Below are 26,748 nucleotides of genomic sequence, written 5' to 3' on the forward strand. Positions count from 1 at the left end.
GAGTCCAGAGTTCAAGCCCCAGAACAGGCACAGAAACAAAGCAAATAATAAAAATGATGTCTCATATTTGTCTTGTCACTTCCTGAATGCGATCAGGCTACTGATATGTGTCCTACCCAGGCGAGATGTGATTACTGTTACTCTTAGCTTAAAATAATAGCTATTGTATCTTAGGTCAACAATATTGCCAGGGCTATATATTGTTCACCTAAGTTGTAGTAGAATGAAAGCACAAATGTCTGCAGCTCAAAAACTGTGTTCGCATTCTTATGGAAATATATTTAAATGCACACAAGGTTACCACCTTTTGTTTTGCTGAGGTTCTGTGGTGAAGGACTCCACATTGAATAATGATGACACTAGTTGGGCAGCATAATTTGCTTTCCTAGTTACAAGTGGCAGAAATTGGAACATGGCCAATTCTTTACATTAAAGTCTAGCAAGGAAGGATTTTTCTCAGTGTGAGTGGCTTCCCATCATCTTTGCTTTACAGCATTTCTTACCTCGCTGACATAAATGCCTGTGTCCTCTTCATCATCTGTCCGGTAACAGACTGTCAGGCCCAGCTTCTCTTGACTGCTAACACGACACAGCTCGACCTCCTGAGAACCATACACAGCATTTATCTCAGGGAGAAAGCCAAAGCACAGTGGGGGAAAGTGGCAAGTCCAGGATAACCTTTAGGTTACTTAGGAAGTTTTAATAATTACTACCCAACAACTGAAATTAACTTTTATGACCCAAATCACTAACATTTATCTTCATTGTACATTTATGAATATTTTAAACCTTCACTATTTTCATTACAAAATGGAAATACACAAAAACACGTAAATCATTAAGCTAGAATCTGGAAAATCTCTGAGAATATGAATAAAGATAATCACTTTGTTTTTCTTTGCATAAGAAAATGAAAGAAGTTAGAATTTTAAAAAGATGGTGTTGTTGTTTTTCATCAGTTTCTTCTTTTGAGCTTTCTCTGCATTGTGACAACCAGCAAGAATTTTGTGGAGGTTGGGTCAGGTGGTCTGTTACTTTCTGGAAATGCTCACCCTTGCAAAGAAATGGGTTTATTCTGGCTGCAGGAGAGGCAGCCACAACCACTTGGGGCAGAGACAGCCATGCCAGACTCAGCCATATATTTCCTGTAACACAGGGCTCGGGGGCTTGAAATGCCAGGCCTTCGGCAGTATGTACTAAGTCAGCTTCCTCATGGAGTCAGTACAATGGTATCCATTTCAGTGCATTCCACTTTTACATACTGAAATGGGTGGTACTACCTTAACAAGCAGGTGACTTCAGGATAAATCCCATCATTCCAAGCAGTACAACACAGACTGATGCTCTAATCACGAAGAGCTTGCTCCCTGTTGGATAGCTTTAGTAAGTAAGGAGATACGGAAGAACAGGGCATAATTACATGAGGAGCGAAGTCTGGTGCTAGGTAGGCTGGTAGATTTTACTTCAGAATCTTCCTCAATGTCAACACAACTTTTTGTAAAGTAGCAATTAAGCAGTCTTACCTCTTTGGTTGAAAACAGATTTGTGTGTGTGAAGTTTAATAAGTATGATATGATGTAAATGTTCATCACAAGTTACATGTTTAAATCCTAATCTCTGAGGTTACTATTGTATTAGGAGTGGAGTCTTTGGTTTGATAATGAGGTCTAATGAGGTCAGAAGATTTGAGTTCCTGCATGTGATCATTGCCCTATATAAAGGCCATCTTGTCCCTTATTCATGTAAGGACATGTGAGCAGGTGTCCTCTATGAGAAAGTGGGCTTTCATAGACACTAGGATCTGCTTATGGCTTGATCCTTGGGTCTGCAGCCTCCAGTACTGTGAGAAATGTTCCTGTGTTTATAAGCCATCTGGCATTTTGTTATAGCATCAAGAATGTGCTGAGACAAAGTACTCATTTAATTGTCTAGGATCTGAAATAGTTACCAGGATTAAATAAAGAAAAATTCAACTTAAGGGGATAAGGGGGGTGGAAGGGACATTGGAAAAGATAGGAGAAAAGGGTAGAAGCGATGACATTAATCAAGATGAATTGTACTGGGGCTGGGGATATGGCCTAGTGGCAAGAGTGCCTGCCTCATATACATGAGGCCCTGGGTTCGATTCCCCAGCACCACATATACAGAAAATGGCCAGAAGTGGCGCTGTGGCTCAAAGTGGCAGAGTGCTAGCCTTGAGCAAAAAAAGAAGCCAGGGACAGTGCTCAGGCCCTGAGTCCAAGCCCCAGGACTGGCCAAAAAAAAAAAAAACAAGATGAATTGTACTCATAACCTTTTTATACAGATACTTAGTAAATTTTTTTAAAGGTATATTGGACTCAAACTTGTTGAATTGAAACTCTTTTGCACAATATTTTGAACCTCAAAGAAGATCTTTTCCAGAATACTTCAATAACTTTGAACAAATACCAGTCATTCGTGTTTTAGTGAAGTTGTTGTCACTGGATAATAACCATTTGTTTTAATGCTAAGCTATAAACTATGGGGTAAATCCTTGAAAGTATTTTCTATCATAACTCCAATCATTTTATAGCTAGCAGCAAGTCCAGCTAAATTAAGTCCTCTATCCTGACACAGATGGTGCAAGTGAGATATAAATTAGTGGAAAATTTTCTGCCTGATGGTGAAAATACTCTAAATTATAATGAAATGGTCCAAAAAAGAAATGATTCATGGTAAACAATAAACAGAAGAGGGCAAAGAATCCTTCAACTAGATGAAGACTAGCAAACAGTGACATGACTCCACACCAGCAACAAAAATGCACACACTAAACAGGAACTTTCTCAAAACTAGCAACAATTAATGCCTCTGCACATAAAGAACACTTGCCTGAACCTATGTGTTGTTGGGAGAAGGGGAAAGAAAAGAGCAGGGGGTAGATGAGCTGAGAGAGGAAGGGAGGGGTGAACAAAGTCATAATACTCAGTGCACACATGTGAAAATGGAGCCAGGTAACTGGAGGGGAGGGGTGGGGCTGGAAGAGCTGGGGAGAAAGATGCACTGTGTGTGACATTGAGTTGAAACCTCTGCAAAACTACTTGAAGATAAAAAAATGTTTATTTAAAAATGTTAAGAAAGGAATTACAGAAGCAGAAGGGCTTTCACTGCAGCACACAAAGGTATATAGTTAGAACAGGAACCTTTAATGTCTAAGAGATGAATAAGGAAACCTAAGCCTTCCAATAAAGCATGTTTGACATCAGGGCCTGTAGTTAAATCTGAACTCCAGTGATGTTCAATGTCCTGCCAAACTCATGGAAGAAACAAACCATCAATACTTCCAGAACACATTTGCAGAAGGAACACTGTTTTTTGAAGTGTTTTCTCAGTGATTTTGGTGTGTGTCTTGGAAGAGAAAATTAAAACCATTTTCAAAGAAATGGAAAGTATCCATTGAAATGAAAAGGCAAAAACCCATCCATAAGATTTACTACCAAAAGTCAAAGCATTTATCCAAGACTCACAGAAAAGATGAAGGTCCACAGGTCAAAATAACGTTCAATATTGTCAAAGAGAAACTGTAAGATCGGTTTCAAACTTGTGTACCTAATCTTGGTTTTCAATTTTCTCATTTTTGAAAAGAGGAAAAGGACTGCTTCTGTGTGGTCCAGGCTGGCCTTGACTAAGTGGTCTTCCTGCCTCAGTTTCTCAAAAGCTATGATGTCAAGTGTGCATCACTAAGGTAAACCTTCTCTTTCTGTAGCCACGTGACATGCTCAGGGTTTATCTTTCCTGTAGGTGTTCTAGGTGTTTATGACCCACCTTTACAGGTAGGTGATATTAATGAGGACATCAAGATAATTGCTGAATCTATCTTGAAAAGATCTTCATTAAAAAACCACTTTAAGATGAGAAGGAATGATGAAGGGAGTGACATTGATCAAGATGCATTGTACTCATAAACAGACATGTTGAATCGAGACACCTTTGTGCAACTACATAAGCACATATATAAATATTTTAAAAACTCACTTCAATAAATAATACCCAGCATAGCCCAGTTCATACTATTAAAGATGGAAAATACTAATCCTTCATTCAGAAGACTGATTTTATAGTGGTAAGATTTCAGACGGAGAGTGCCCTGTGAGATCATTTGGATCCCACAAACCATTGAATGAGTCCCAAGTGCATTTCTTTAAGAATGTCGTCCATCTTCCTTATTTTCTATTGGTACATTTAAATATAACACTCTAGAAGCAAACATAGTTTCATTCCTTAATAGCTTATGAGCCGCAAAGGTGGCTTTTCAGTCTCTGATGATGTGAAAGGAATCCTCCTGCATAGGTTTAATTAAGTATTCCCTCCACAGCCAGACTCCTGAAGGAGCTACCTCCTGGTAATAGAGAATGTTTTCCCTAACACTTGCATACCTTTGTTTCTGCCACTGGGTAGCTGTTTGATGAACAACATTAAAGTGAAATGCTACCTCCATGCATCTTCTCGATGGAGACGATTCACAGGCAAATACAAATCAAAGCTGAGCCTGTGTGGACGGCAGTTATGTGTGAGGGCCTGGAAGTAGAGTTTCACACACGGGGTGAGACAACATTCACTTTGATTAAAATGTGCTTTGAGATCTAGGCTCCAGGAAAAATAGGTGAAGTCTACTTAACAAATATAATCAAATTGTGGTGTCAAATGCCATGAGAAACTGATTGCATGTAGATTGAAGATAGGGTAGAAGAATAAAGTTAGAAAACCATCATTCTAATAATTAAAAAGAGATTTGGGTACGTGTGTGCCCGGGGCAGGTCTTGAACTCTTCTTGAACTCTCTCCTTTAGCTTTTCCACTCAAGACTGGTGCTCTACCACTTGAGCCACAGCTTCACTTCCAGCCTGTTTTTCTGGTTAATTGGAGATAAGAATTCCTTCGATGTGTCTTCCCCAGCTAACTCTGAACCCTGATCTTCAGTTTTCTGCCTCATAAGTAGCAAAGGTTACAGGTATGAGTCACTGGTGTCAGTTAAGAAAGGGATTTTAACACTGAGATACCAACTCACCCCAAACAGAATGGCTGTGACTGAAAAGACAAACTACACATACACCTCCCGGGGGTGGGGAGCGTGAGGGGCGTTGCATGGCCAGAGGCGGGCTCCGAGCCAGCCGATTGGCCCCTAGTGGAGGCGGGAGCAGACGCCTTTCGGTGGAAGTAAGGACCAGAGGGCTGGGAGAAGATGATGGAGAAGCAACAGCGCCCTAGCTGACCTCCCTCCAACAGCGCAGTTTTCCCACCCCAGAAAAACTTTTACTGCTAGATAGACAGCTCAAGTAAGTTCTAACAGTACAGGGATTCAGGCCAGGAAGGAAAAATCAACTTAGCTGGTCTGAAAACACAGATTTGAGCCCAGGCGGAGTCCCAGTGCCACGCCAGCGCTGGCGCCAGCACCACGCTGCGCACCCAGTGCAGCTCAACGGAGACCAGGGAGAAATTCTCCAGACAGCAGTGTACATACAGATCGCAGGCTGAGCACGGAGGGGCTGAAATCGCAGAGACAGCTAGACAGGAGGAGCCCTGGCCCCCAAGACCGCTCACATCCCCATCTACAGAGGATGCCCAAGGCCTACCTGCAAGCTCTGCGAACCACAGAGACCCAGGATTGCACCAACAGGGGAGAAGGTCAGAACAGATCCACCCCCTGCAAACTGAAGGCATGCCAAACCAGCCAAGTGTCAGAATAGACTGCAGACCATCGCAAGGAAACCAGAGACTGTAGAAAACCCATACAAACAAGGTAGACTTTTTTTTTCTTTCTTTTTTTTTTTGTTTTGTCTCAAAAGTCTTTTAAGCTTTCATTTTTATTTATTTATTTTTCTTATATTTTCATTTCTGAAACATCATTGGTTTGTTTTTCTTTCCCATTTTCACCTGTTAGTTCCATCATTTTTTGTTGTTGTTGTTTTGTTGTTGATGATCTTTTTTTTTCTTTTTTCTTTTGCTGTTTTTTTCCTCTTTATTTTATTTTATTTTTTCTTAAATAACTCTCCTCAGTTATGTGCATCTGTCTTCCAGTATTCTCTCATTATTTCTCTATATGTACTCTTTTTCTTCAAAAATTACTTTCCCATGAATAACAACTCCACTCTTTACTGCTAACTCTCCACTGTCTATCATTTTAACCTTGTTGCCTCTACTGATTCTACTCTCCTTCACATTTCCACATCACTGAAACTAAACCAAAACCATCACTCCCCCATACATTTTACTCTAGTTTCTTTATTACCTCTAACTTACCCTCCTGACTTACTACTAGGTCCTCCAGATCCCATTGACTCCTCGTTATTGGATAAAAGGTATCTCTGCTTAATTCGAGTAAAACAAAGAGGTTCATAGAGTAAGCCAGTCCAAAAGGAACTTAATATAAGAATAAGAATTGCTCCTAGGGTAGTAACAGTAAATAAGTAATTACTGAAAACAGGGCGCAGGATTGGTTGTTATATTGAAATTGTATTCTTTAGGAACACCAAATCTAATTTTTTACACAGGTAAAAAAGGTATGTGTCTTTAATTGTGAACTTCTAACATTTACACAATAGTGCTTGGTAAGCTCTGCTTTGGGTCTTAAACGGTGCTCACAGGTACTGGTAGTCTGGCATTCCCAATCCAAATGGGCAGAAGGAACACAAGAAAGATGACAAACAATGAAGTCTTATCCCCCACTCAAAACAAGCAGGAAGCAAAGCAGTCAATCAAAGACATAGAAGAGAACCCCCAAAATGCTCTACAAAGTCTACTGATAAACATGATAAATGAAAAGTTTGAATCTCTTCAGTCAATTACTCTAGAGCGTGAGGAGGCAAAGCAAAAATTAATGGAGAATTTCATGGCATCCACAAATAGAAAGATAAATGAACTATAAGTGTCAAATGAAAAAATAGCTACCCAGTTTAAAGATTTGAGAGACAAGACTCAAAACCAAATTAATGAAGTCAATGAAGTAAAGAAGTCCATACAGGACCTAAGAAATGACATGGAAATCATCAGGAAAGACCAGTCAGAAGGAAAAGAGATTCAAAATGAAGTAGCTAGACTACAGTCCTGACTAACTGAAGCAGAGGATCGAATCTCAGGAGCTGAAGATTCCCTAGGATCTATGGAGAAAGATCAAAAATCAATACAAATCCAGTCCAATCAACAAAACAGATCACTACAGGAGATGCAAGACACAATCAGGAAGCCCAATTTAAGAATAATAGGTATTGAGGAAAACTTGGAGAAAGAAGTTAATGGGATAGGCAACCTATTTAACAGAATATTAGCTGAGAACTTTCCAAATATCCAGAAGGAAAGGCCTATACAGATACAAGAAGCATTTAGAACCCCAAACCAACCAGACCAGAATAGGACATCCCACCGACACATAGTGATCAAAACAGGATCAGTAGAGTACAAGGAAAGAATCCTTAAAGCTGTTAGGGAGAAGAAAACCATCACATATAAAGGAAAAGCAATCAGAATTACCCCAGACTTCTGAGCAGAGACCATGAAGGCGAGGAGAGCCTGGAATGAAGTATACCAAACACTAAATAAAAATAACTACCAACCAAGAATACTGTACCCGGCTAAACTCTCATTCATAGCCGAAGGTCAAATAAAAGTCTTCCATAGTAAGGAAAAAGTGAAACAATATATCTCCACCAAACCAGCTTTGCAAAAAATCCTTAAAGATGTACTATACAGGGAAAATAATCAAGATTCAAATACAGACAGAGAAATGAACCCTAAATAGTAAACATCAGATCAAGAAATGGGAAGACACAGCTTTTAACAGGACAGTGACAATGAAAGGAACAAACGATCATCTCTCAATCCTAACTCTCAACAGTAATGGACTTAATTCTCCAATCAGATGACGTAGGCTCATAAATTGGATCAAAAAACAAGATCCATCTTTCTGCTGCCTCCAAGAGACACATCTATCCAGCAAAAGCAAACATCTTCTAAAAGTGAAAGGCTGGAATCAAATCTATCTTTGGCCCCCATAAGCAGGCTGGAGTTGCAATCCTAGTATCAGACAGAATTGACTTCAAATTAAAAAAGCTAAGTAGAGACAAAGACGGTTACTACATACTAGTAAAGGGATCTCTCCTACAGAAAGATATAACCATCCTAAATATCTACACACCAAATGCAGGAGCACCCAACTTCATCAAACAAACACTACTGACTCTAAAAACACTCATAGACCCAAACACATTGATAGTAGGGGACTTTAACAATCCACTATCACCTCTGGAAATATCAACACGCCAAAAACTGAACAAAGAAACCACAGAACTAAATAAATGCATAGACTAACTAGATTTAACTGACATCTACAGAATATTCCACCCAGCAAGGACAGAATACACATTCTTTTCGGCAGCACATGGAACATTCTCCAAAATAGATCACATCTTAGGGCACAAAGAAAATCTGTACAAATTCAGAAGTATCAAAACCATTCCCTGCATTCTCTCAGACCACAATGGAATAAAATTAGAGCTCAACTCATTCAGCCACCACAGAAAATCCTACAATTCATGGAGACTAAACAACACACTGCTGAACAATCAGTGGGTCATCGAAGAAATTAAAATGTAAATTCAATTGTTTATGGAATTCAACCAAGATGAAGACACAAAGTACCAGCTCCTTTGGGACACAGCAAAGGCAGTACTCAGAGGAAAATTTCTATCTCTGAGCACATACACCAACAAACTGGAGAAACAGCAACTCAATAATTTAAGGAAGCACCTTAATTTCCTTGAAAGAGAACAACAAGCCAAACCCCAAGTCAATAGACGGAAGCAAATAATTAAAATCAAATCAGAATTAAATCAATTAGAGATGAAAAAAACCATTGAAAGAATCAACAAAACAAAGAGTTGGTTCTTTGAAAAAATCAACAAGATAGACAGACCCCTGGCAAACCTGACCAAAAAACGAAGGCAGCACACTCAAATAAACAAGATAAGAGATGAAACAGGTAATATCACCACAGACATAACCAAAATTCAGAAAATAATAAGGGATTATTTTGCAAACCTTTATGCCAACAAATTTGAGAACTTGGAAGAAATGAATGATTTCCTAGAAAAAATTCATATTCCCAAACTCAACCATGAAGATTTAAACCTTCTAAACAGACCCATATCCAGTATTGAAATAGAAACGGCAATAAATGATCTCCCATCCATGAAAAGCCCAGGTCCAGATGGATTCACTGCAGAATTCTGCAAGGCCTTCAAAACAGAACTCACACCAATATTTCTCAAACTCTTCAATGAAATTGAAAGAGAACGTTCACTACCAGACACATTCTATGAAGCCAGCATAACACTCATCCCAAAACCAGGCAGGAACTCATCACGGAAAGAAGACTATAGACCGATTTCCCTGATGAACATAGACGCAAAAATTCTCAACAAAATTCTGGCCAATCGATTTCAACAGGTCATCAAAAAAATCATACACCACGATCAAACTGGATTCATCCCAGGGATGCAAAGTTGGTTTAATATATGTAAGTCAATTAATGTAATCCACCACATTAACCGGAGCAAGGTAAAGAACCACATGGTTTTATCTCTGTATGCGGAAAAAGCATTTGACAAAATCCAGCACCCATTTATGCTAAAACATTTATGGAAAAACTGGGATTCCAGGGAACATTCCTGAATATAATCAAGGCAGTTTATGACAAACAAACAGCAAGTATAACTCTAAATGGTGAAAAACTAAAGCCATTCCCTTTAAAATCAGGAACAAGGCAGGGATGTCTACTCTCTCCCCTGCTCTTCAACATAGTACTAGAACTCCTAGCCAGAGCAATTAGGCAAGAAGAAAATATAAAGGGGATCCAAATAGGAAAAGATGAAGTTAAACTTTCTCTCTTCACAGATGACATGATCCTATACCTAAAGAATCCCATAGACTCTACCCCCAAGCTACTAGAGCTGATCCAAAACTTTGGCAAAGTTGCAGGATATAAAATAAACCCTCAAAAATCAACAGCTAACGACCCGAAGACTGAGGCTGAAATCAGGAAAGCAACTCCATTTGCAGTAGCCCCCCAAAACATAAAATACCTAGGAATAACCTTAACCAAAGAAGTGAAGGACCTCTTTGATGAGAACTTTAAGAGCTTGAAAAACGAAATTAAGTCAGAACTAAGGAAATGGAAAAACCTCCCATGCTCCTGGATTGGGAGGATTAATATAATCAAAATGGCAATATTTCCAAAGGCTATCTACAAATTCAATGCAATACCCATTAATATCTCAACACCATTTTTTAAGGAAATAGAGGAAGCAATCCAGAAATTCATATGGAACAATAAAAGACCTAGAATAGCAAAAACAATCCTAAGCAGAAAGTACAGTGCTGGAGGAATCACAATACCCAACTTCAAGCTGTATTATAAAGCTATAGTAATTAAAACAGCTTGGTCTTGGCACCGGAACAGACCTGAAGACTAATGGAACAGAATTGAAGACCCAGAAATGAATCCACAGAACTATGCCTACTTAATCTTTGATAAAGGAGCTAAAACAATAGTTTGGAAGAAAGATAGCCTCTTTAATAAATGGTGCTGGGAAAGCTGGTTCAACACATGCAACAAACTAAAACTAGATCCTTATATATCACCCTGCACCAAAATCAATTCCAAATGTATTAAAGACCTCAAAATCAAAACAAACACCCTGAAAACACTAAAGGAAGAAGTAGGAGAAACACTTGTGCTCCTTGGCACAGGATGGAACTTCCTTAACAAAGACCCAGAAAGGCTACAAATCAAAGAAAGATTGGACAAATGGGACTGCATGAAACTGCAGAGCTTCTGCATGGCAAAGGACATAGCTCACAAGATAAACAGAAAGCCCACAGACTCGGAGAAGATCTTTACTGGCCATTCAACCGACAAAGGCCTCATATCTAAAATATATGCAGAACTAAAAATATTACCTTCCTCCAAAACAAAACCGCAAAGAACCAATAGCCCCCTTATTAAGTGAGCTAAAGACTTACAAAGAGACTTCTCTGATGAGGAAATGAGAATGGCCAAGAGACATATGAAAAAGTGCTCTACATCACTGGCCATAAAAGAAATGCAAATCAAAACAACATTGAGATTTCACCTCAACCCAGTAAGAATGTCATATATCAAGAAAATTAACAATAACAACTGTTGGAGGGGATTTGGCCAAAAGGGAACCCTTCTTCATTGTTGGTGGGAATGTAAACTGGTTCAACCACTCTGGCAAGCAGTATGGAGATTCCTCAGAAGGCTAAATATAGAACTCCCCTATGACCCAGCAGCCCCACTTTTGGTTATCTATCCAAAAGAACACAAAAAAAATCACAGTAAAGCTACTAGCACAACTATGTTCATCGCAGCGCAATTTGTCATAGCGAGAATCTGGAGCTAACCCAGATGCCCCTCAGTAGACGAATGAATCAGGAAAATGTGGTACATATACACAATGGAATTTTATGCCTCTATCAGAAAGAATGACATTGCCCCATATGTAAGGAAATGGAAGGACTTGGAAAAAAATTATACTCAGTGAAGTGAGCCAGACCCAAAGAAACATGGACTCTATGGTCTCCCTTATTGGGTATAATTAGTACAGGTATAGGCAAGTCACAGCAGACGATCACAAGAGCCCAATAGCTATACCCTTATGATCACATAAGATTATGCTAAGTGAAATGAACTCCATGTTATGGAAACGATTGTTATATCACAGTTGTAACTACTTTCAACGTCCCATGTGTATCTGTAGCTACTATTATTGATGATGTTCTTGTATCACCTTCCCGTTGTTGTACCTACACTATCTCTGTAATCTTATCTGAGTATATTGGAAACCATGTATACTGGTATTAGAACTAGGAAATTGAAAGGGAATACCAAAATTGAGAGACACATGGTAAAAAAAAGACAAACAACTACAAAAGCAATACTTGCAAAACTGTTTGGTGTAAGTGAATTGAACACCTCATGGGGGGAAAGGGAAAGGGGGAGGAGGGTGGGGGGTTATGAGGGACGAGGTAACAAACAGAACAAGAAATGTATCCAATGCCTAACATATGAAACTGTAACCTCTCTGTACATCAGTTTGATAATAAAAATTTGAAAAATAAATAAAAGAAAAGACAAACTACAGATGAGGATGTAGATGAAGGGGAACTCTCAAACATCACTGACAATATAAATTTGTATATACATCATGGAATTAGTATTGTGGTTTCTCAAAACCAGAAAGAACTATCCATGTGATCCAGCAATCTCACTATTGGTCAGTTGAGGAAAGGGAAGGAATTCAATTTGTCAGGGAGACATCTGCACCCCCATATTTACTGCAGCACTACCACAGTAGATATTGAGTCACCTTGACTTTCCACTGATAAGTGACAGAATCAAGCAAATGTAATAAATATAGACATGATGAAATATTATTGAGCCATAAAATGAAGTTCTTTGCGGTGGGAATATGGCCTAGTGGCAAGAGTGCTTGCCTTGTATACATGAAGCCCTGCGTTCAATTCCTCAGCACTACATTTATAGAAAGTGGCCAGAAGTGGCACTGTGGCTCAAGTAGTAGAGCAAAAAGAAGCCAGGGACAGTGCTCAGGCCCTGAGTCCAAGCCCCAGGACTGGCAAAAAAAAAAAAAAAAAAAAAAGAAATAAGAAAAAGAAAATGAAGTTCTTTCATCTGCAGCAACATGGATGAAACTGAAGATCATTATATGAAATAATCCAGGCACAGGACAACAGGCAATGCCTGACCATTATATGAAATAAGCCAGGCACAGGACAACAGGTAACACCTGTTTTCATTCATACATAGAAGCTGAAACACTGATCTTGCAGAAGAGAGGAGATTATTGGGGAGGCTTGGGAACACAGTAGGAAGGAGAAAGGGTGGTTTGCAGATTCCAGGGCACATTTACTCAGGAGGAGTAACTTGTAATATTTGATAGCACAGTAAAGTAACTATGGTTCACAAAAGGTCTCTACTTCAAAATAGAATTTTGAATATCCACAAGACAAATGATTAATGTCTAAGGTGTTACATATGGTAAACCCTGATCATTTGTACATTGTCCACATGTCTTTTACTCTCACATTGTACCCCATAAATATGTACAATTCATACCAATTGAAGTGTTACATGTTAAAGAGAATGGGATTTAAAGCAGGGAATCAGTGGCTCACACCTGTAATCCTAGCTACTCAGGAGGCAAAGATCTGAAGATCATGGTTCTAAGCCAGCCTGATCAGGAAAGTCCATGAGATTTCTCTCCAATGAACTGCTCAGAAAGAGCCAGAGCACTAGCCTTGAGTAAAAGAAGCTCAGGGACAGCACCCAGGCCGTGAGTTCAAGCCCCAGGACTGGCAAAAAAACAACAACACATGGATTTGGGCATGAGTTGTACTACAGTGTACAATTGAGTCTAGAGAAAATCAAGGCACTTAAAATTTGTGCTTTCTAGCCAAGACTCTATTGATGGGGGAGAAAAAGGCTGAAAGCTGCCTTTGGTGACCTTTTAAGTACAGTCACTTAAGGACACTGAAAGCCATGCTGGGAAATTTTTCCTGAGTAAAAGTATTCTCAATGAGGCCCTGGGTTCGATTCCCCAGCACCACATATACAGAAAATGGCCAGAAGTGGCGCTGTGGCTCAAGAGGCAGAGTGCTAGCCTTGAGCAAAAAGAAGCCAGGGGGGCTGGGGATATAGCCTAGTGGCAAGAGTGCCTGCCTCGGATACACGAGGCCCTAGGTTCGATTCCCCAGCACCACATATACAGAAAACGGCCAGAAGCGGCGCTGTGGCTCAAGTGGCAGAGTGCTAGCCTTGAGCGGGAAGAAGCCAGGGACAGTGCTCAGGTCCTGAGTCCAAGGCCCACGACTGGCCAAAAAAAAAAAAAAAAAAGAAGCCAGGGACAGTGCTCAGGCCCTGAGTCCAAGCCCCAGGACTGGCCAAAAAAAAAAAAAAGTATTCTCAATCAGACAGTGCCACTCATGTCTGAAGACTCTCCAGGAACAGGTGGGTCATTCGTAGTAGGCATCTGTCGGGTATGGAGCTCTGCAGATTCAGAGAACTCTGTATCTTTATTTTTGTCTCATTGACTTTCTTGGCTCTTATTTACTAAACAGTACATGTGCTTTTACCCATGCTGTAACCATTTATCACTGTCTTACATTTTGTAATGTTGATTAGCAAATAGTGAAATGCCACGATTAATTGTCCCAAGAAAACATTTATTGAAAAAGGAGTCAAGTGGAGATGTGAAAACATTAACCCCTATAAGTAAAGGAAGTCTAGAAACTTTACTATGAAAATATTGCTTCAGAGCTAGACATAGTGGCACATGTCTTTGATCCCAGCACTTAGGAGGCTGAGGCAGGATAAGCATGAGTTCAAGGCCAGCCTAAGCTATATTGGTGAGATACAGTCTGAAGGCTTTACTCATATAGCTTCAGTGTCATTATCCCCAGGGAATGTAAACCAGGTATCTTACTGAGAATAAATAATGTCTGATAAATAATAAATAAAAACATCTGCAATACCCAAATTCTTATGACATAATTTTGGGCTCACACCTTCCCAGTCCAAACATCATTCATAATGTATGACAATGGTAATAGTCCCTCATTTTTTTGACCAGGGGAGAGGATATTTGAATCTAAGGCCTTGAGCTTTTACTTGGCTTTTTTCTCCAAGGCTGATGCTCAACCTCTTAAGCCATACCTCTACTTCTGACTTTTTGCTGGTTAATTGAAGAGAAAGTGTCTCCAGGTTTTGTCTGCTGGGCTGACTTCAAATTTTGATCCTCAGATCCCAGCTTCCTGAATAGCTAGGATGCCAGGCCTGAGTCACTTTGCCCATCCAAAGTCACATATCTAGAGGAAAGCTGAAGCGAACAGTCAGTATGTGAGAAATAGGCCATATACTTTGTGTGTTACTTCCCCTGTACCAACCAGACACCAGGCTGTGCACATAAAGGCAGCCTTCAGAATGGCCCCCAAGTCGAAAGCAAATGGGAGGGCTGGGGATATGGCCTAGTGGCAAGAGTGCTTGACTCATATACATGGAGCCCTGGGTTCGATTCCCCAGCACCATGTAAACAGAAAATGGCCAGAAGTGGTGCTGTGGCAGAGTGCTAGCCTTGAGTAAAAGAAGCTCAGAGACAGTGCCCAGGCCTTGAATTCCAAGTCCCAGCACCAGCCAGAAATAAAATAAAAAACAAAACAAAAATAACAAATGGGAAAACAAGGGAACATCTACTCAGAAGACTTTTATATCAAATATATCATAACTTTTGAGGAAATCGCAGTATTTTTGAGTCATTATTTGGTTTACCTTTGCAAGAACCCATTAAAGGTTTTTCGTTGACCTTGAGTAAATTTGAAATGTATCATTAGCCTTCAAATGGTATTGCTAACTCTCCACAGCCATTTGAGGTAACATGCCATCCTTGGTAAGTTAGTTTTTAGGACATCTCCATCTATGTAGCTTAATGTACCAGAAAAGACGCGTAGGAATTCATTCAATGTGATTTTGAAGTTGCTTTACTTCTAAAATAACCATTTTAAGCACTCCACCCTAACTTGAACCTTCTGGCCCTTCCCTTTTAAACTGTGAATAATGCTCTCATGTCCTCACATGTGTGTATGTGTGTGCACACATGCACATGTATACACATGTACACACACACACACACACACACACACACACACACACACACACACACTGTGCCGGGGCTTGAATTCAGTGCCTGTACTCTTGCTTGGTGCTGGAGGGAGAATGCAAGCCTGAGGATGACACTCTCAAGTTGCTTTCACTTTCTTATAAAACAAAACCAAAACAGACAAAACCACAACCCCAATATTATACTTCTTTTCCCACATTTCCAATAGAAAGTGGCCATGATGACTCCACCCACTGGACTACTGGGTTTCACTAGTCTTCTGCAGATTATTGTAACCTCAGCTTCCCATTCTCCCAGCTGGTATTTTATAGCCCAACTCTCTGCAAGTTTGCCACAGTGCCTTCTCTCTGCTCATGCTGACCAGCAGCCTTTCCTGCACTTCGCAGAGAGTAGAGGAACCATGGGATGGAAAACTACTGCGCTTTTTCTTCATGGGTGTGCAAGCCTCCAGACAACTGTGCCCATACTCCATGCTGTCTGTCTGGCACAATCCTGGGCAAATGTCTCCTTTATCTTTCAGTAATTGCTCCCATAGAATTAATTCTTCCTCGCCTCTTTTCATTAGTATATATTAATTGTACCAAGGGATTTCGTTGTGCCATTTCCATATATGCATATAAGATGCTTGCATTGAGTAACCCCCTCCCTTGTTCTCTCTGTCATTCCTTTTCTTCCCCTCATGGTTTTCATTGAGCCTCCCACTCACTACTGACACTCATATGGAGTGGGCAGAAGAAAACCCCCAAAAGTGCCAGGTCAGCTCTCATTTGGAGGCTGCTAGGAGAATCCAGGAAAACTGCCTTGGGTGGTGTAACTGATTTTTGTACTCACTAAAAAGACAAAATTTCCAAACAAGAAATGTTGACCATGCAAAGGCACAGATACAGACGTGCCATGCCATGCTGAATGCTGACAGCTCACACTTGCAATCCTAGATACTCAGAAGGCTGAGATCTGAGGACAGAAGTTTGAAACCAGCCTGGGCAAGAAAATCTGTGAGACTCTTATAGTCAATTAAGCAGCAGAGGCCAGAAATGGAAGTATGGTGCAAGTGGAAGAGGCAGTTTTGAGTGACAAAGCTAAGGAAGAACACAAAGCTCTGAGTGGAAGCCCCATTACTGGCACTTTCTTTTTGCATGGCATATCTGAGAAGCTAGAAGTAGTTAGTGTGCATGAAGCTAAGAATTTAAAATTGGCGAGGTTCAGGAGTCATGGTGAAGAGACAAGTGGGGGCCAGATCATGGAACGACAACACTATATTAAAAGTTTGAGGGTTTTTGTTGTTGTTGTTAGCTGTCATTGTGACAAACTAACTACATGAGGTAATCAACTTGTGAAGATAAAAAGTCCCACACTTTTCAAACATTGCAATCCACCATCACTTGACCTTGTTTCCTTGGGCCTGCAACAGCACAGTACATCACGGCTGGACAATGTCGTAGAGCAGCAAAGAGACTAGAGGTGATGGTTCCCTTCACAGGCACATCTCTAATGATCTAACCTCAGTACACGAAACCGCACTTTCTAAACTTCCCCTGACTCCCAAGAATTCCACTGGCTGGGTAAGACACTTTTCACAAGGCCCTCTGAGGGACACTCAGGATTCAAGCAAGCATTTCCAAACAATCTGAAAGGAAGCCAAACAATCTGAAAGGAAGCCAGGTACTAGTATCTCACACCTGTAACCGTAGCTGTTCAGGAAGCTGAGATCTGAGGATCACAGTTCAAAGCTAGCTGTGGCAGGAAAATCCAAGAGACTCTTACCTCCAATTAACCACCAAGAAGCCAGAAGTGGAACTATGACTCAAGTGTAGTGAACCATCCTTGAGAGAAAAAGCTAAGGACCAACACCAATGTCCTGATTTCAAGCCTAAGTACTGGCATGCTCCCCCCACACCCCACATGTAAAAGGGATTCATTACAAAAGGAATAAAATAGTCCACTGCCAGCCAGTTTAGAAAGACTTCTGTAGCAGTTCAGTGAGTGAGGTTAAAGCTAGGAAAGCCTGTGGGAAATGCTACCCTTTAAACAAGACAAAACAGGGATGAAATGCATGTAGCTTTACAGCCCTTCAACACTATTACTACTCTCATTTTATACATTAAGAAATGAGGCCCAGAGAGGGTAACTGAACCAAAGTCACACAGTAAGTATAAGAAGAGCTGGGAAGGGACCCAGCAAAACTTTCACTGGCCCCTTCCCCTGGTTCACACATTCCAGCCTCCACACCCCTCTGAAGCAGTGCTCCCACAATTCCTCAGAGCAATCACAATGAAGTTTAATAACTTCCTGCTAACTCCAACTACTTAATTTTATTTCTCTTTAATTAGCAAATTTGGATTTTATGACATTGCTTAGATCTTTATGTTTCCTCCACTATTCTAGAAGTAGGTACTCAGCTTTATATGTATTATTTTATTCTGCAAGTCTGACACATGAGGAAGGCAAGCCATTTGGTTCTTTGGGAATAGTACTTTATCTTCCTTTTATTTTATAATCCCAGCCTCAACCTGGTGTGGAGACCTTAAGGAAAGACCCACATGTGTTTGCTGGATGAGTTATGTATTATAGTAAGGTTGGGTTTAAACTATAATTGCTTTGGCTATATGTGGACTGCATATAATTGTATTAGATTAAGCAGAATTCCCTTAGAAAGCTGTACAGAAAGGTAGATATGACTTAGTCTCATAATCTCTTCTAACAAGAAAAGTGGTCAATGAATGAGTTGTAAAGATAAAGCAAATAATTGAAAAAGTCACTTGATTACTGTAAAATTAAAGCAAATAATCTAAAAATTGCCTGTTCTGAGGCTCTTTCTAGCAGATTCATCTTTCATTTATCCACATTTTGCACTTGACATTTTTTCGGTATCCCCTTTAGGGCTTTGGAGAGCTCTTCTGTATTAAACACTCTGCTAAATGTTTTGTGAAAAATGGCTCATTTAATGTTATCACAATCTATCAGCATAATATAGTCCAGAGTAGTTATTTCTGGCCTAGCCAACATCCATTTACTGTCTTTTTGGAAATATGACCCTAAATTTCTTTTACTGAATTACGTCATCTCTTCCAGCTTCTTTATTTGTTTAGGAGTGAGCATATGATCTAGACATTAGACAGCCAGATCATCCAATTTCCCTGTGATGGTGAGCCATTATTTCCCCACCCTACCCTCCAGGTGAGAGGGCCTGCTAAGCAGAAGACTTACTCAAAAAATAGGATCCTGAACCAGGCCTGTGTAGTCAACTTCAGGCCCAGGCAACAAACTTGCTAGCAGGTACCACCCAGCCACTCTTGACCCCACCCACCCTGGACCCAACTTAAGTCCCCCCACCCTGCCCCAGTTACACATCCTGTCTCCTGACTCTCCACAGGCCACCATGGCGTCCCTTCAGCTTTCCATTAACGATGATCTGTTGAGTTTGCTTTCTGGTATTTCTTTATTCTAATACCCTCATGACTCAGTTTCCTAACAGTTTCTAGTTCAAGTCCATCAAAATTTAGACCAGGACTTCCATTAAAACTGCTGGATAAAGAATGCTTGTCTTTGCTGCTTTTCTTGAACTAGTATGAATATACATTAGGAAAAACATAAAGCTTATTCTTAGCATAATACAGTGAACCAAAGGATAGATTTTTTTAAAAGAGAAAATAAAAACCAAGGGCTAGAGTAAGAAAGATCCAGGGGCATCCTTTGAGCCCCTAGATCAAATTACATTTGTAACAACAAACCTTCAGAGTTTTTAGTTAGGAGAAACAGTGCAACTCTTTAACATTAAGCATTTGTATTGGTTCTTTTGTGTTGTTTATGGAAAGTAGTCCTACCAGATTTTGATAGATAATGCACATTTCATTGTGTGTGTGTGTGTACATGCGCGTGTGCATGCCTGAGTGCGCACACATGTGCACTGGTACTGGATCCTGAACTCAGAGTCTGGGCACTGCCTCGTGGCTTCTTCACTCAGGGCTGGCAGTCCACCACTTGAGCTACTTGAGCTACTTTCTGCTTTTTGCTAGCTAATTGGGGATGAGTTTCATGAAGTTTTCTGCTGGGGCTGACTTTAAACTTATGACCCTTAGATCCCAGCCTCCTGAGCAGCTAGTCTTCACTCTCTTTGCTTCCATTATTTTCCTAACATGTGTCCCAGAACACTGTGCTGATCACACTTCCTGCTTTGTGGGATGGTGGATGTGCTCCACCATGCCTAGCTTTCTATTGGTTGAGATGGGAGAGGGGGAGAATCTCTTGAATTTTTTGGCAAGGCTGGCCCCATGAACCACAGCTGTCTTGATAATTAGGATTCCAGGCCTGAGCCACTGGACCCAGCTCAGCCTTCCATCTTTCATAAATGGAAGGAATTTACCCACACTGGACTGGTAATATAGCAACAGAACTAGAAGAAAATAGGCCTTCTGTTACTTAATGGCTCTTGTCTATTATCTTGCCGATTCTTTGATTACTTATTCATTCCCATGTGGGGTGGAAGGCTTGGAGTACAGGGAAGGGTGTGCTGGGGGTGGCATCATCACTGAATAGAATGATATACTGAAGGAGGCAAGCTCCCAAGAGAGAGGTCCAAGACTAAGCAACAAGTGCTTGCTGCAACGTCATTCAGGCCAGGGAGATACATGCTGGACCTTAAAGAGAGGAAGACGAACTAAAATTCCATTCCCTCTCTCTTTTTTTTTTTAGTATTCTCTTAAACCTTTAGAGATTTAAAAAGAAGAAAGCGCTCCCCCAAATTTTTAATCAAAGCCCAGGTGTGGTGTGTGTTTGGTATGAGAGACTCACACCATGGTTGTCAGTTCGTGTGTGCGGCTTTCCCCCTCATCCTGCTGTTCTCATTCTATTTCCTCTTTACACTTGTAAACTGTCTTGCTTTGAATTATTGAAAACAGCTTTGCCCAACAAGTATAAACAGCATTTCTTTGATATTAGCTATGTACTTCCTGAAAAGCAAATAGTGGGAAAGGTCAAGGCACCCTGTGGCCTGCTGTCTCTGGGTCCTTGATTATGCTCCCTGGGCCCATTCCCTGGTGTGCTTTTGAGCTGATCATGTTTTCAGCATGGGAGATCAGCTGAAGAGATGCCATCTAGAGCCTGGAATGCTGTTTTACAGTAACAAAGCATCTTAAAGAGGAAGGATTCACTTGTGGATAGCCAAGTATCTGAACCTAAACAGCAAGGCAGGGAAAGACAATGCATATAGCTACACAAGGGGGCAGAGAGCATTGTGGGAAAATAAAAGCCATTGTTGACCATTTTTATGACCCAAAGAGTACCTTTAAAGGAATGTGCTCAACTCGGAGTGACATGAATTAATTGCAATTTGGGATGATAAACTGTGGTGACAAGGGTTACCATTATTTTAGCCTGGTGGGAACAGTATCTCTGATAACCAATATATGAAATATAGGAAGTTCTTTTAAATGTTTGGCACAGAAGTTAAACAAATGGATTATCCCTTTTGAGAGGAAAGTTAGATAAAGACAAACAAAAATTAAGAGTTATAGGACTATAGTCTAAGATAAACCCAAGAAGGTAAATATTTAGTTTAGCTAGAAGTGAATGTCTGATCCAACTGGCACAGAATTTAATAGACGGTAGACTTACATCAGACAGGGCTAAAATTTAATGAAAGAAAAACAAATCTGGAGTATGCTAACAAAAACTAAAATTCTTTTCATTTAAATGTAGAGATTAATTTAAATTGATCAGAAAATATTCCACATAATGTTTCTTGTTGGACATATGTAGTGATAGGTAATGGGAGTTCTTGCAAAAAATAATACGAATTCATTCCTGATACAAGTGAAATATGGACACTGCGTCTCACTGCACCATCTTGGCACCTTGGTGAGTGATGGGAACTTTCTGGAACCTCTGAGAGGAGAAATTCACTTCCCCACCCCCCACCCCCACCCCCAGGTGATGGGCACCTGAACTCCTAGAAGCCAATGGACTTTGACAATAGGTTCTGGGATCTGCCAGACCTGTACTCTTTGAAGTCTCAAGCTCCCTGTAACTCTACCCCTGACCATGATCCTACCTTGGCTCCTGCATCCCTACCGCCATTGTGCCATGCCTCCTGTCTCCTGACTCTCCTCAGGTCACCATGGTGTCCCTCTTCAAACTCTCCATTAGAGTTGATCTGGTTTGCTGAGATTTTTTTCTGCTCTTTCTTTACTACCCTCGTGGTGCAGTTTTCCTAACAGTATTAAGTGCACCACAGGCTGCAAGTTTTGGAGGGGGAGGGACGTGTCTGCTCACAGTTGCTGGCTAGAATTTCTAAGAAAGACTCCTGATTCAACCTCTTACAATGTGGCCTCTCTGTATCTGCAATTGAGTTCCCATATAACATAACAAAATTTACACAGGCAGGCAGGTCATAGTGGCTTAAGCCTATAAATTCTAGCCACTTGAGAGATCAGAGGATGATTTGAGGCTAGTCTGGGTATAAAAGTTCACCAGACTCCATCTCAGCCAATGGCCCAACATAGTGGTAGAGTCCTGTTATCCCAGTATGGGAGAAGCATACTGGCTGGGTATAGTGGAATGAGCCTATGACTCTGGCCATACAAGGATGCACACAAGTAGGAGGATCACAGTCCAGACTGCCTGGGCCATAAACTGAGACTGCACCTCAAAAATAAGGCAAAAAGGGCTGGAAGTATGGCTCAAGTGGTAGAATGCCTATCTTGCAAGGCCCTAGGTTCAAACCACAGTACTATAAATAAATAGATACATAAATAGCTAGAAGACAGAGATGGGTGGGTGGGTAGGTTAGTAGGTAGGTAGGTAGGTAGAAAGAAAGAAAGAAAGAAAGATAGAGATAGTCAGAAATGAAGTGACATAGGTAACTTCACAGACTTTTACATTGTAAACATGGTGCAGAATAAACATGTTCCTGGAAGCAGATCAAGAAAAAAACCAAACTATTTCATATTTCATACTTTTTATACTCAACACTTAGGAGACATTGATTAAGATTATGATCAAATAGTGATTTAAATTTTCTTCATGACTTACTAAGACAACCTGAAAACATACTATTTTTCCTAATATCTAATGCTTAGTAAGAAACATAATATACAAGATTAAAATTTAAAGAAGCCTAATGTTATTTTCAGGCTAGTGCCACAAAATAAAATACTATTAAATTTCCTTATAAATACATCTTTAGTAATCACTTGCAATGGGCCAATCATGAATCCATGAATGTTTTCCTTTTTGACTTTGCATTTTATCATTGGCCATCATTGAAAGTCTCCAAAGAACTCACTTGATAGCACACACTTTACATGCTTTGTCTGTTTATGTTGCTTCTCTTTTTTGGGAACTGCTCTTTTAAAAAATGTTTTAATTTAATATAGGTGTGTGTGTGTGTGTGTGTGTGTGTGTGTGTGTGTGTGTGTGTACTAGGGCTTGAAGTTAGGGCCTTGTTCTCTGTTTAGTTTTTTGCTGTACTACCTGAGCAATATTTTCTAGAGTGTGTGGTTAAATGGATATAAAACTCGCAGATCTGTCTTTCTGGGATGACTTCAAACTATGATCCTCAACCTCCTGAGTAGCTAGGCTCTTGTAATTATTTTTTAATGCCAGTCTATTATGATAAACAAAATGCATTCCATCTTTATTGTCCTGGCAATAAAATTCTAATAAGATGTATTCAAACCAATTAGCTGACTTGAATATCTCCTGATCTGATGAATGAGGAAAGGAGAGTCCACATTTATCTATTTCACACATTGAGCATCGAATACCAAACTGAGAGACAACCCAGTGTTGACATATCAGAAATTTGTCAATCCTCTGCCAAGCTTCTATGTGAAAAGCCATTCAGGAACTTTTCCAGCATGTATTAAGGAAACATAAAGGGAAGATTAACAAAGAAGAAGAATAGGAAATAAATAACCCTGTTGACAAGGTGAACTCTATTTCTATCAGCTGTTTCCTGGGGCAGGAAACACGGCTCTTCTAATGAGACACTGGATGTTGCAAGTCTCTTCTAAGCTATCGTATACTGAGGGGCTGAGGAGCTTGGCCTATGGTCCAGTATTCCAAACCTGTGAAGAATACAGAATACTGGTTAATGGAATAGGATCTTTGGAAAATGCAAGGATGAGATTTGGAAGACTTACCTAAGGGTTAAAGAGCCGGCAATGAGCCAAGCACTGGTGGCTCATGCCTGTAATCCTTGCTACTCAAGAGGCTGAGATCTAAGGATCACTGTTTAAAGTCAACCTGGACAGGAAAGCCTCTGCAACTCATATCTCCAATTAACAAAGGGCTAGCAAAAAGCTAGAAGTGGCTCAAGGTAGAGTGGCCTTGAAGAAAAAGTTAAGAGCATAAGGCCCCAAGTTCATATCCCAGTGCTGGCACCCTTCCCACCTCAAAACAAAACAAAACAAAAAACAAGGGCATCCAGTGAATACTCAATTTGTGAGTGTACAGTTGTAAAATGATAATTTAAAAAGAAGAGTTATTTCATTCACCCCTTTAAAAAAGCCCATTTGAAACCTCAGTTGTTTTTAATGTCCAAAGTTCAGTGAAGCTTCGCCTCCACAGCTGAGGATCCCCAGATGATAGCAGTGCCAGAGCTTCCTGTGGGCTTGGACTCCCCGATGCCTCACAAACCTGACTGACTCCCTAAGCCCTCACACTTCACTGGCCTCATCACCCTGCTAGGTCAGTGGAGGTGGAGGCGGGCGGAGGGGGGGCAGGGTGGAAGTCCTGAGGCCTGAACTCAGGGCCTAGACACTATCCTTGAGCTTTTTTGCTCAAGTCTAGCAATATACCACGTGAGCCTTGAGTCACAGCTCTGCTTCCAGCTTCTTTTGGGTAGTTAATTTGGGGATCAGAATCTCACTGACTTTCCTGCCCAGGCTGGCTTTAACTGGCGATCCTCAGATCTCAGCCTCCTGAGTAGAAAGGACTACAGGTATGAGCCACCAATGCCTGCCTCCCAGAGCTATTTTAATTCTCTAGCCCCAGTGTCTTGAAGTTAACCTAGTAAAAGACCCTCTCTGCTCCTTCAGGCCTATCGTTACTCTTCCTCATCTGTTCTGTCCCTTGAACCTGTTACAGACAGCAATAGACTCTGTCATCTGCTCCAGGTACTTACTCACAATCTCCTTTTTTGTTGTACATATCACTCAGATGACAAAATAATGATAAACAGGGCTGGGATGTGGCTTAGCGGTAGAGTGCTTGCCTTACATGCATGAAGCCCTAGGTTCGATTCCTCATCACCACATATATGGAAAAAGACAGAAGTGGTGCTGTGGCTCAAGAGGTAGAGCACTAGCCTTGAGCAAAAAGAAGCCAGGGACAATGCTCAGGTCCTGAGTCCAAGCCCCAGAACTGGCAAAAAAAAATAATAATGATAAACACTCAGAGGACAAATAAAATTTAGAGAATAAACAGGAAGTAAATTTTAACATAGTATTTTTAGAGCAGTTTAGGCTGATAGAAAAAAAAATGAGCCATACCCCAAGTCCTTTTTACTTTAGTTATTTTTTCAGATAAAATCTCATGTTCTTTTCTGGACTTGGTCTGGAATTGTGGTCCTACTATTTCTTCTGCACAGATGGGACCATAGGCATGCCTTTGCTTTATTTGTTGCCATAGAGTCTTGTTAACTTTTTGCCTAAGCTTTTATCAAACTGCAATTCTCCAGATTTCTATCTCCAAGTAGCTGAGGTTTCAGGTCTAAGCATCGCACTTGTAATGAGAAGTTACAAGGTAAGAAGAAACATGTCAAATCAGGAAGATTAAAAGGATGGCAACAGATATGCCATATGAATTACAGCCAGACACAGCAGATGGGTGATCGAGGAATGAGGATAACATCAGATTTCAGGAGATCCATTCAGCCTGGTTGCATGAATATAAAATGTAAAAGAATTTTTTCATTTAAATTTGGTGCTGGTGGCTCATACCTAGCTACCCTAGCTATCCTTGTCATCTGCTCAGTGTCTCCCTTAATTTTGTAAGAAATCAGCCTCCTCAAAGCAAACGGTGCCCCTTCCCTCCCAAGCAAGGTACAGGTGAGCCTGCTGCCCTGTGAGCCTGTGAGAACGAGATCTGCTCAAGGACCACACGTCTTTAGTGGGCATTGGTGGCATTATGGGAAAAAGATGAATCCAACATCCATGTTGTAACAGTGAGCTGAGCAGCTGTGGGTTTTCTTCAGTGGCGGGCACCTTGGGATCAGGCAGCAAGTGATGCCAACGTCTGCTGCATGGAGACAAATGATAAGGCTAGCAATAGACACAAGGGCAGTGGGAATCTCTGGGAGAGGTAAGGGGGTGGATCACAGGCAGGCAGCTCAGGATCTCCAGCTTCTGTGGGACTGGGCGTCAGGAAGATCGACACTGGCTGCAGCTTTGTTTGAAGGAAAGGAGATGTTGCAGGATCGCATTGCTTACTCAGAATATACTTGCCATTCAAGTCTAATGTCATTGTCCTGAGAGAACAGCAAAAGTAAAAGGCTCATTTCAGCTTTTTTGACACTTGAAGTATAAGTAAAGGTTTCATTTTTTTTTCTTTCAAGTAACTTGATCCTGACACGAAGTACCTGCAGTGATCTGAGAGAGCTAAGCCATTCAGGGCCTGCAGAGGCGGGAGCCAGAAGAAAGGAAATGCCAGATGCTATAGGCAGCAAGAAGGTAGTCCAAGAACACATGTGAGACACGCAGATTTCCAGAATCTTCCAAAAGGATATTAAGGGGTGACTTGAGGAACTCCAAAAACCTGGAAGAATGTATGAAGACAGAAAAATACTGTCTTGTTCCCTGTGCTCTGTTTTATCTAAAGATAAGTATGTGCTAGGAAAACCAGGCAGCCATTGTTTGTGCCCTTGTAATAACAATGAACTCTAATTCATGGAGGGAAGAGATAATGTACATCTTTTATCTTCTGGGTACCAAATATGATTTAATAAACACTTCTCATACAAATGCATAAATCTAATGGAAATCCTATAAAACCACTTCTGTGTTTGAGTCTAGATATTAAGG

The 26,748-nt window shown here is 40.6% G+C and overlaps 1 protein-coding gene across 1 annotated transcript in view; it reads right to left on the reverse strand.

Moving 5' to 3' along the window:
• Positions 1-26,748, reverse strand: part of Pdzrn4 (PDZ domain containing ring finger 4) — a 158,916-nt gene that overhangs the window by 23,371 nt on the left and 108,797 nt on the right. The window contains exon 4 of the mRNA XM_048350950.1: positions 504-602. Coding sequence (XP_048206907.1) covers positions 504-602 — 99 coding nt within the window. The remainder of the gene's footprint in view (positions 1-503; positions 603-26,748) is intronic.

Source organism: Perognathus longimembris, chromosome 1, assembly GCF_023159225.1.
Source record: "Perognathus longimembris pacificus isolate PPM17 chromosome 1, ASM2315922v1, whole genome shotgun sequence".
Lineage (NCBI taxonomy): Eukaryota > Metazoa > Chordata > Mammalia > Rodentia > Heteromyidae > Perognathus > Perognathus longimembris.